The sequence below is a fragment of the Grus americana genome, chromosome 5 (genome assembly GCF_028858705.1).
Source record: "Grus americana isolate bGruAme1 chromosome 5, bGruAme1.mat, whole genome shotgun sequence".
Lineage (NCBI taxonomy): Eukaryota > Metazoa > Chordata > Aves > Gruiformes > Gruidae > Grus > Grus americana.
The window spans coordinates 64,485,067-64,497,452 of NC_072856.1; the positions used below are offsets into that span (position 1 = coordinate 64,485,067).

The 12,386-nt window shown below is 37.3% G+C and overlaps 1 protein-coding gene across 1 annotated transcript in view; it reads right to left on the bottom strand.

Annotated features, from left to right (window-relative positions):
• Positions 1–7,732: 7,732 nt before the first annotated feature.
• LRRC9 (leucine rich repeat containing 9) overlaps positions 7,733–12,386 on the bottom strand; it is a 38,724-nt gene continuing 34,070 nt past the window's right edge. Inside the window, 3 exon segments of the mRNA XM_054827960.1 lie at positions 7,733–7,824; positions 8,600–8,767; positions 9,282–9,465. Of these exon segments, the coding sequence (XP_054683935.1) occupies positions 7,733–7,824; positions 8,600–8,767; positions 9,282–9,465 (444 nt within the window).

Below are 12,386 nucleotides of genomic sequence, written 5' to 3' on the forward strand. Positions count from 1 at the left end.
AGCGCTCTGCTCGCTGCATTTTGCTTGTACTGGCTCTGTTTTCTAAACCCATTTATGGCTTTTTTTTCTGTACACACTTGTTCATTGGGGAGCTTAAATTGACTTCTCTCCATTCTGTTTCCTTAACTAAAACCGCACCATTAAGGTTGATTGAAGTCTTTTGAAAACACTTCATAAAAAATGAAAGGCCGTAAGAAATTAGGCTACCAGTGTTTGCAAATACCTGTTTTCAGCCAAACTGATGGGAAGGAATAAGAACTGAAATTTAAAAATGCTACTGATATATATGTGTTTGCTACTTATTTTTATAAGACTAGAAAAAGCATGTGTAAAGCATTTTGAGGAATAAAATATTGAGACATTAACAAAATATGCCATGCCATAGCTTTTTATTGCAGAAAGCTTTTCCTCCAAAAAATATCAGGCACAGTTCTGGAGAAAGAACATGGCAGAATGAACAGAAGTATCTGGATCAGTTATTTTCATGATTTTCTTTCTAAAAAAATATATTTTTTATTCTCAAATATTTATCTTCAGAGAATACTGCAAATGATTTCTTTCTCAGAGTAACATTTGAACCATGGAATAACATATTTATCAGGAACAGGAGGAGTTCTTAAGAAATTGCTTTACAAATGTGAGAAAAAGAAAGGTTAATTACATCAGTGAAACTTTGAGTCTCCTTTCAGCACAAAAACATCTGTGCAGTGGTTGAGGATATTAAGTATGTTTTACATTATGTACACATACACTTCATAAACAAAGCAGCCTCATTTCACAAATCGTCCAAAAGAAATAAGGAAAGTCATTCTGAACAGCATGCCGAATTGTCAGGGAAACTTTTATGGACATATGGAAATGCATCTACTTTAAAAAAAGAAATATGAAGAGGGATTTGCACAAAGTTAAAAGCAAAGCAAGTGCTTTAGAATCAAAAGTGATTACATTGAAAATGGCAGCTTACTTGTCAGAGCAGCTGAGACGGCTCACTCACCAAGCAAAATCCTAATCGTTCCAGCTGTTTCCAGGCTCTCCTAATACTGCTGCCTATCATTAAAAAATATAGAGTTTAGAAATGTGGAAAGCCCTAAAAGAAAAATTATTTGATTTTAGTTTATTTTTAGATAATTTTTCAGACAACTGTCAACCATTTTTTATTTACAAGATATAGTACTTGTACGGCTTTTTCTCTTTTCAGAAATATAGATATTCATTCTGACAGTCATCTCACTAAGTGGAGACATCTAAAATGCAGACAACTTTCAGTATAAAACTTATGTTACAGAACAGTAGCAAAAAAAATCTGCATAGTGTGCGTTTTACAGTTTTAATAGACTTTTTCCAACAAAAATAATCTTAATATGGAAAAAAACCAACCACCTAGCCCCAAGATCAAACTCAGGTTTGAATTCAAGATCAAACAAACTTGTAAATGAAAGCTGTTCCCAGACTTTGCCTTTAACATTACGATCCATTTAAGATTTTTGTTCCTTTTTATTTTATAAAAGCAATAGAATAAGCCCGCCAGACTTCAAATGCGGTAGTATTTGATGGTTTACGTGAACACAAATTGTAGTATACTGTATCACTTCCTTTAAGAATTCTCCCGTTAATGGAGGAAAAGAGCAGCGAGATCAACAAGAAAAGTAGCTAAGTACAAGGAGGTCATGCAGCAGCACTGAGTTCTGCAGCAGAGGTACAAGGGAACCCTGTCACTTTCCATCCCATTAAACAAGCTATGAGCTATGTGTTGGACTCGCTGGGATTACCAGCAAACCCCTACCAAGCTGTGTGCTAGCTCTTGCTCACATCCTCTATCAATTATTCAGTTCCTTTTATGCAAATAATGTTTCATAGAAGCAATGGAGATCCATAATGGGAAGAAGAGTAACATCCATTTAGAAGAATTAAATGGTAGATGAAAAGTGTGACACGTTGCAGGCGAAAGCTGTTGAAATGGTGCAGTACCAGTACTTTTGAAACGTCTGCATGCATGCACAGATGGGGAAATTCAAAGTTGTGTTTGCTTTCTTTTGATGATCAACTTTATACAAAATTAAATAAGAAGGCAACAGACAAAGACTCCTGCATTCACAGTTCTGCCCAGGGGACAGTTGCAGAAGCGAGGCCTCTGTAGCAGATCTGTCTGTGTTCTTCAGGCTCTAAGCTTTCATTTTGTATTTTACAGGGAATGTACGCAACAAGCCTGGATGCAAATGGTGTTTATATTAAAGAGAGGCTTCACTGTTCTTTAGAGTCAGCAGTCAGAAAAAAAAATAAGGGCCACTCCTGCATCCTTTTAGCAGGCAAAACATCCCACCGATTTCAGTGCATATATGGGATCAACACTTCTCTGCTGTAGCACCACTACAGTTCACTGCGCCAAATTCAGCAGTGGTGTATGCAGAGGCAGTTCCATTCCTGTCAGTGGAAGTAAGCCTGCTGAGTGAGATTCAACAAAGATCCTCCAAGAAGGCTTGCTTTATTCTGACATTCTTCCCACAGAAGAGACTGATAAGTAAATGCAGCCAAAGAACTGATCATGTCTCTGTTGCGAGTCTTTAAATCCTTGTCTGGGATTTTACTTGAAGGTTTATCCCTCTTCTTGTCCGTAAACTAATTATAGTCTTCCTGCTGAACTGTCTGTAGGCTGTTTGACCACTTATGTCTGGGTCCACACTGGCAAGTTTGGGAGTGGTGATACCCCACTAATGCCTCTTCCACTGCAAAGGTTGTGGTGGAGCTGCTTGTCATGAACATAAACCGCTCAGTGGGGGTAAGAAGACCTCCATCATCAATTAGAGAATCTCATAATAACCTTGAGTTTTATACCAGAAATCCAGCATTTAATATGGCAGCACAGAAATAGGACCACAACCTCAAGGCTTCTATCTCTGTCCTGCTGCAGCCCCTTTGCCACACTTTGCTAGTGCTCCTCTTTGTGTGCAAGGACTGTGACTGTGACTCAAAAGCAAACAAAATGTTATTAAATCTTTCAATTTACTTTGGGAGACAACACCTATATGCTAAGAAACTTCTCACGGCTTGTATCTGTATTTCCTTGAACTCACACGCTCCAGTGTTGTAACTATGTCTTCTAGACACGAAGACATCTCTTCTAAAAGCTTTGTTATGTGAGTGCCCTGTATATTTATGGTGCTTCTGCATTTAACTATCTTTAATTATACTGTTATTCGCAAAGGAAATTTTTTTATAAACAAGGAGAGACTGAAAGTGTGTTTAAATGGAGTGCAGTTAGTCTCCCAAACAGAAATATGCTGCCATTATAAAATTGTACACTTAAAAAGCCCTGGCAATAGGCAAAGGTGGAATTTAAAAACCCTGAAAGAGATGGAAATGTGAAAGAATATTACACACAAGCATAGATAAGTTCAGAGAAATAAAAAGAAGCAAAGCTCCAGGGGGTACACATATATTTCTAATTTCACGTTCTCCACATTGTGCTTTTACAGCCTACCGAAATGAAAGCTATTAACCTGTAACAGGCTGGCAGAGCAATGCTTTCCATCTCAGATGGAGGTAGCATGCCACAGAAGCTCCAAGTCCTGTGGGAAACTTTGGCTGCTTTAAAGCACAGGATATTTCTACTCAGGATTATACAAAGGGCTTTCTGTAGGGTTCAAAATTACACGGAGAGCACAAGAGCAAAAAGCTGCACTGAGCAGTCTCTGCAGAGAGCTATCTGAGCTCACTTGCATCTCTTTCCTCTCCCCTTATCCCTAGTTAAGGCCAGTTGTAAAGTCTTGCATTAAAATTGTTACCTGTGGAGGGCTGGCACTGACCTTGTACAGAGATCAGTCACACAAGGCCCTGAGTACCACATGCTGTGTGAGCAGTCCTACTCTTCTTTTTCCTCCACATACATTACAACCAGTTCATTCATAAGGGGCTATCTTCTGTTTCGTGTTGTTCCTCTGTCTCCATCAGATTCTCTCTCCTTTGGGCTCACCTTAGAGGTACAAAGTATTTTCCCTGACACTACCGTGTCCTTGTTCAGGTTGCTCTGGCTCTCCTGCAATGAACAAACCCGACTGCTAGCAGGTGACAGCCAGGCAGTGATCTTTAGGTGCAATGTGATCCAAGTTGTCTGTACAAAAACCAAACCAGTCACACTCAGACCCACTTCCCTAGATGTCAGGGCTCCAAATGAATCAGAAAGCAAAACGAATCTGACCCAAAGCCTGTGCTGCTTTCACAGACCCCTGTTGAGCTCTGCAACACTGCAAGTGGTCTTTCCTTGCCTTGACATTTCAAGAATGGGATTTAAAGCTTTGATTTATTCTGGTGCAAATCTGCCATAACCCGGCTGAAGTGAAGGAGGGGAGTCTCTGTTACCCTATGTACTCATGGCATGTCTTAGTAGCCCTGAAGTAGGAAATCAGCAGTACAACAAAGACATCTCGTGGCTGTCCGGCAAACCGCATGCGAGACAAAGACGACTTACTAGCCAGAACGGGGATCTGACCACATTGTGAGTGTCTGCAGTCTGGTAACAATCTTCACACTTACTGCCTGCCATCTGCTTGTAAGTATAATTAATAGTAACCCCTCTTTCAAATCACCTAGGAGAAACAAAAAATAATATATAGAAAATGAGTGTAATAATCTTTTGTCAAAATTAAATCATATAATTCATAGAAATTTGATGATGGCTTCCAAATTAAGCATAGAAACTCAAATTATTAAATCAAAAAAACCTCAATAACTGTAGTAGTAATTTAATTTGACCTGATATGAGAAGTGAATGCTATGAAAATTTTATCAAGTCTGGAAGTAAGCTCTTATAATAGAGATAGTACTCTAAAGTCTTCTAAGAACTTACCATGTTACTATGAAATTAAAAAGTTATCAACATTTACTTTTGATATACTTATAATTTTATTAGAAATCAGCAGATATAACATGTTTATAGTTTTGTATACCAGTATATTTTTTAAAACCCTATATAATCCTATACAGTATACCCCAAACCCCATATTTTTAAAAAAAAAAAAATGAAGTGAAATGTATTATTTTTAAAAGAGATGGAATAATACAGTCCATGATTACATTCAGATGTAGTTTCATTGCTATTCCTTGTATCAGTTCACACACATATATATGAGAAAGGCTCTACAGATACATTAAGCGCATCTCTCATAACGAAGTGAAAATTTTTGTGATTATCTAAACTGTATTTCTGAACAGCAAAACAAAATCTTGCCCAGTAAATTTACCAGCATAAAACCCTGATCTGATATGTACTGATGTTGTTTTCTTCCTCATTTCTGCATTAAAATTCATTATACTATAATCCATGATATTTTCCCAGTTTTGTAAGAATAAAGAGTAACTAATTCAGATCATGAAGCTCTTGGAAAAAAGAACGACCCACTGTGTAATAAAGGTGGAGAGATCAGATTCTGCCCTCCATTTTTTCAATACAAATCTGAAGAAATCATATTGAATTCGGACTTCTTGTCGACTACATTCTGAGATTTGATTCCTGATTTATACTAGAGTGAGTGAAAATGGAAGAAGTCAAAGGGATCTCTTTGTGTCCCAAAGGATCCAGATATTCTGCATGTGTGTAAATGGTTGCTTCACTGAATTAAATAATTTCATTACATAATTGATATTTCGTGTCATTCATTATACATTCACAATCACCGTATTAAAATCAAAGTACAAATGGCCAAATTCTCCCTTTGGTAACAGCACTTAAGTCTGTGGAATAATCCTCATGAAGATTTTTTCCTAGAATTTCTTTAATTTCCAGTTGTTTTGACTGTTATGGATGATTTAGCCAGGAGAGGCTAGAAACAATTCCAAGTCAAACCACAGGGACTTTATGTTTTAAAAAATAAATAATAAGACAGCCTGATGCCCAGTCTGTTTCCAAGCAGCGATCCCACCTCCTGGCTAGCTTCCCAGTTATATATGGCGCATGGCATCACATGGTATGGAATATCCTTCTGGCCAGTCCAGGTCAGCTGTCCTGGCTGTGCTCTCCAGCTTCTTGTGCACCTGCCAGGGCGTGAGAAGCTGAAAAGTCCTTGACTTAGTGCAGACACTACAACTACCCAGCAACAACTAAAAACCTCAGTGTGTCATCAACATTATTCTCATCCTAAATCCAAAACACAGCACTATACCAGCTACTAGAAAGAAAATTATCTCAGCCAAAATCAGGACACTACCACTAATATAGATAAGCCAAGGTTTCACCATGTACTTCAGTACATCCCTCTAAAAGCACTTTCATAACTTTTTTTGTTTTATAAAGAAGATGAAATACTGAATTCCCTTAGGATCAGATTTGTAAACATACTTAGGTATTGCTCTGTTAGCCCTGCAAGGCCTAAATATCTTGCTAGTTTTAATCCCACTGAAATTCAGTTATAATATTCCCCATACTAACAGGTGATTCACAAGTGACAAGCAGAGAAATATGCCATTAGTGGTTCATAAACATCCTGTTGCATCTTTTAACTCCAATCTAACTTGTTGATTTCTCTGTATAAGGAGAAATCTTTTAACCCTGTTCCAGTTATGATAACATGAGAACAGTACTGACCTAATACTAGGGAGCATGTGTCCCAGAATGTGACCTGAAAGAACCCGTAAGATAATAACTTATTATCTTATTATCACTCTCATCTACAAGCAGCTGATGGATGGAGTGACCGCCTACTGCTTTGTGCTATCAAAGGATAAAAAGCTAACACTCTTAAAACACAGGTGTTTCCATTCCAGTCCAAATTATCTTTTTTTAATCATCTCTTTTTGGTAGAATTTGCCTTCTATTGAAATATAATTTATAACTATAATATATAAAACTGAACAAAATTAATCCTGGAACATCTTTATATTCAAAAGGGCAAACAAATGTGATATTCTGTTTTGAGCAGGGGACTATAATAGAAACTCCAGTGGTAAAGCAAAGTTGTTTTGCACATTAAGCAAGGATTCAGACTCCTTCTTTTGTACATTAAACGGCACATTACCAGCTCTCTAACAGAATGGGAAAATTCAAGCAAATCCATTTGTTACTTTTTGAAATAAAATGAAGCGAAACTCTATCATTTAAGAGCCGTGCCTTCCTGTGTGGGTTGTTTCTCCTCTGGATCATAACAAAGGAAAAATACACGCGCTTTAAACTTTCAAGATATATTATATTTCAAGATATATTATATTTCAACATATATTATACATAAACTGTACCTGAATAAATTAGTTGGCAGTAAATTTAAGTTACTAATATAAATCACATGCAAGTGTTATGATTAACTAGGTTACACACAAACCTAGGACAAAAAACCCCATCCGTTAACTCCAAGGGTAACTCTCTTAATATGCGTCCACCAGCCACTGAACCTGTGGCCCCATGGCTCATTTTCATACAACAATTCCACATGTTGCAGTGGCTCACCAGCGTAAAGGTGTTAATTGAATGTTACCTGCCCTAAGAATTGTCACGGCTGCACGGTACCTTGAATAGCAGTAGAGCAAAGGACAGTGGGCTAACTTTGGGCATTGAAAGAGCATTGTCAAAAGACCTGAAGCAACCTTACAACTTTTTGGACTCAAGAAATCAGGATCTTCCTTCCTACATAGATACATAGTCACAGTTGAACTTACATTACCATACAAACTAACTCTTTGACTACAAAGATTAAGGAAGAAATACATGGGTTCATATGTTTTCTGGTGATGGAATGCAACTATAAATTTAGCTTAAATGACTCCTGTAGTCTTCCTGCTTTGATGTATCAGTGAATCTTCCTTGAAGTTCAAAAATTAAATACTGATTAAAGACAGATCCTGTACACAGAAATAATGAAAAGTATCACATAACATCTTTCTTGTTTTATTTTTACTTTAGGGTAACCAAGGCAACTCTGCAAACTGATTCCAGAAAGAATTACCTCACTGACTTACACAACTGATTTTGAGGGAATCTCTTCAGGTAGTAAATATCAGTAATCAAGATGGAAATGTAAAAGTCTTAGTGCCAGACCTGTTTGTTCACTGCCCTGTTGTGGAGAAATGTTTGATATGATAAGAAATGTTAATGTAACATTCAGTCACACACTGGCTTGTGCCAGCTGCTGGCAGTCAGTAATAGCAAGATACTGCTGTTTGTATCACAATTATCAGACATATTTAACCACAGAAACAGCTTTACCCTGCATTTCTGCTTCCATACTTAGTATTTTTAATTACTAAACAAAACTAGACTTTATGCAACAGAAAACAAACAAATGAACAAACCAACCAGAAAGTCTTGAGTAGGATTAAGCATGGATTTGGGAGATACCAGCTTATTTCTGTTAAACAGCTGCCTCCATTTTATAGTATAGTCATTGTTCTAATTGAAAAAGTTTAAATTGTTGTCTAGACGTTTTCTTAGATGCACTGGAAGCTTTATCAGAAGAAAGAGAGTAAACACATTATTGGTGGCTCTGGAAACTGAGGTAAAGAAAACACAGCAGCATTTAGAGAAAGAAAAGTAATGTTTGAAGAGAAGTGCTTTGGCTGCACTCCCCTAAGACAGGAAATACACAGCAGCAGTGTTTAGGGCTGGTAAGAGCCTCACCTGCATTTTCTGTCTTGCCCTGATGCAGTTGGCTGGTTCGAGAAGCAGCACTGCGGTGCACCAAATGGTTTAGAAGATTAGTTGCTGCTCCTTTGGCTTGCCTAAGAGCTCTTTCTGCATGGATGCTTCAAAGATTATTTGTTATAATTCCTGGGTTCTTAGACTTATCTGTAACACAAAATGCACATGGATGTGCTCCCTACACAGCCCCACCCCAGCTGCCAATCATCAAGCACTGCACTCATTCTTCTTTTCTTCTTAATTTGCCTCACTAGGACAATGTTACATCATTTCCTTTCAGTTCCTAGCATAGTTAAAACTTTAATTTACAGACTGAAATTGGTTAATAAATTAAAAAAAAAAATAAAACAAACCAACAACAAAACCCCAAAGCTTCTGAAAGCACTGAAAGGCTAATTCTTCTATCAATCACTTAGACTGAATCTGAAGATCCATCCTAGGGTGAAGAACTGACAAAGATATGTATTCCTCCAGAAAATACATTTCCCAGCTCTGGGAAGGTTGTGAGAAAGTTACAGACTTGCAAGATACCCAGGAGAGATAAAAATGTCCTTGTTAAAATGCTTTATATGGCCATATAATATGTAGCATGAACTACATACTATGGAACGCAACTGTGTTAAGTATCCACAAATACGTAATCCTGTTTCTTTATGCTTACTTTCATTTGATATATTTAGTAGAGGCTCTTCAAGTTCATGACCAAATACAAGATCAGAGCCAAATAAATGGTTAATGTTTTCATCTGGATTCCCATTTGTTATTCTGAGAGGATTATGTCTTCTAAACTTTGCTGACAGTGTGAGAAATCCAGAGTCCTCTGGAGAGTTTGTAACTACAAAACCCTTCATAAGAAAAGGAAAAATAAAAATAAAGATTACATATCTCAGTCTTTTTGGTTTTGCAGTAATATAAACAGTAATGATCAACTTTTTGTGAGTAAAGAACTGCAAGATCAGTTCTTCAAATTACTTTTGTGAGCTTAAGATTTGACTGTCGCACTTTCTAGATCAGCTGTCAAACACAGAAGCTATGCAAGTTGTGTACATTAAAAAGCACCAGTAGCTACAAAACTCAAATGTGTGAAACAAAATTCTAACTACTTCAAAGAACAAAGCTACTGTAATGGACTGAAGCTGTTTTCACTGAGAAAGACGGAAACCAATATATTTTCAAATGTAAACCCATTACAGTGGATGGCTGGCAGGAGGCTGATAAAAATTCAGGTTTGGAAGGATCTTTATTTATTTAAAAATACTTAGTAGTTCATAAGTCTCATGTTGTGACCACCACTTCTTGTAGCAACAGACTTAAGGCTGTGTGCCAGCTGTGCTTATTTGTTAATTTTGTTAAAACTGGGTACAGCACAATGACAACGCTGATTGATTGTCTCCTGTAAATCATCTCTAATTCAGCAGTGACAATGTTAAAAGAGATATAATCAATAGCATGAAAAAAGAAAATATTATGTACAGAGTGTTCTGGTGTCTACCTAAAACAGTACTAAATAAAGTGCTAGCCTACTTTCTGTTGGGAAAATCTGTTTTGAAGCTTAAGATCAAAAGCACTTTTTAAGCTTAAACAACACCATACGGTTTCAATTCTTGCTTTCTAACAAGCACTTTAAAAAGCACAACTAAAATGCAACTGACAAACTTGAAAAATCTTTTGTGTTGTTCCACTTGAATGATCTAATGAGAAAATGGCTCAGTTCTGTTGTAGCTAATGAGGTATAACATCTTCACTGAACCTGAATATAAAACAGAGATTTCTCTAAAGCTATAGTCTTAACATGCTTCTATTGCTTTACTCATTCTGCCATGTTTTCATTTAAGTGATGTCCAATGAATAAAAGCACAGGTCAGTTTTGAAATAAAACATTTACACATGAAATCCAAAAGTGCTTTGAACTCTGTATACAAGCATTGTTGCTTCAAGTGGGAAAATGTGTTTCACTAACTTACTAAGGTCCTAGGTCTGCAAACAGAGATATTAATGTAGCCAGAGAGAGATCTGTGATACCAGTTTTTTGACAGATGAAGTTCTGACACAGAACCCAAGCGTACATGGATTTTAACCTATCTGGTTTCAGCAGTGACCTACTATCAATGTGAAGACAGATTTGGCAAAACAGTGAAGATACCACTAACATCAGTATCAAATAATAGCATTTATTCTGGTAGTACCTAGGAGCTAATATCCTGTTAAAGGGCTTTATTTCTACAATAAAATATTTATGCCAAGAAATTTGTACAAGGATACAGTAAGGACATAACCCGTAGGAGTGGGAAGCATAAGACAACAGCAAAGGGTTAGATTCAGTGCATCAAGTAGCATTTGCAGCTCAGCAACAGTTTAGATGTGGTTGGGCATGGTGACAGCATTGTGGCAGTAAAAAAATTAAGGAGACAACTGGAGTAGAATAACCTTGTGGTGTATATGTCTACTGGTAGTGCTTCTTATCTATAAAGCAAAGAGGTTTGAGGAAAAGCTGGACAGGTTGATCAGGATGGGAGAATAAAACATATTGTACTGATGCCTCTCATCATCCTTAGTACATATGTTTCAGATGTGTAAAAGAACTGTTCCTGTGCTCCATAAATATGAAATGGAGACATGCAATGCATGCTTGCACAACACAGAGTGGGAACAGACTCTAGATCTCCTCATTACTCTATTGATCCTTCTGGGGAAACCGATGGTTAAAATGCACACTGCAGTCTTCTGAGCTGGAAGGAAAGAATTCTGTTCATCAAACAAATCTCCAGAGAAGTTTCATGCTGTGATACAGAAAACACAGGTCTGCTGTGGGACAACAAACTCTTTTAGTGAGTGAGGTCTTAGTGATAAACAGAACCACAGAGACAATGAACCTTCTGTTCGTAGGAGACACGTGCTGGGCTAGCCTCCTCTCTGACTCCTTGTTGTTGTTATTGTTATTCTTGTATTTAGGAAACCTAACAGTGAATCTTACTAAAAGTCTCTGTTGCAGTGAATTTATACTGTAAAATGAGATGAGGCACACCCAATGAATGCAGACAGACTGACAGATGGGTGAGCACAAGAAAATAATGAGCAATAAAACTGGTCAGTGTGACAGACAATGGTCATAGCAGATGTCCAACTGTTGTGAAGCTTTCTTTTGGTTTCATAGTCAGAATTTCAGGGCAAGGTCTGGAGGAAAACAAGGTAGCTTGTGCAGGGAACCCCTTCTCAACAAAAGGAGTAGCAAAGGTAGAAGCACGGCGGTGAAAAACAGGTGTTGATGACCAGTAACAGTGGTCAGCTCATGGTATGCAATTGCATCTCAAGGCATTAAGACGTGACCTCACTCTGAACAAGAAGCATGGGGGTAGGCAAGACTGAACCACAGCGATGGAGACAAGTACTTTGATGAGGAGGGACACTGAGAGCTAACACAAAGGAACAGGCTTATGGGCAAAGCAATAAATGAAGAATATTATCTGTGTTAAAGTATTTACAATGGATACAGATGGGACACGATAGTATCCTTCAAGATGAGACAATATGATACTGCGTTATCAAATTATAGCTGAATATAATTATGAAGGTAACTATCAGCAAGAAGAGAAACTGAGATCAGGTGTCAAGAATTCCATTTACCAAGAAAAGATGGACAGAGAAGTTATAATGGTGAATATTGCACTTTGAAATTACAGACTGACACAGCATTGCTGTGATACTGCATTATGTAGTAACATTATGAGGTAAGAGAATTAGGTTCCTCTGAAACTTTTATAAAAAA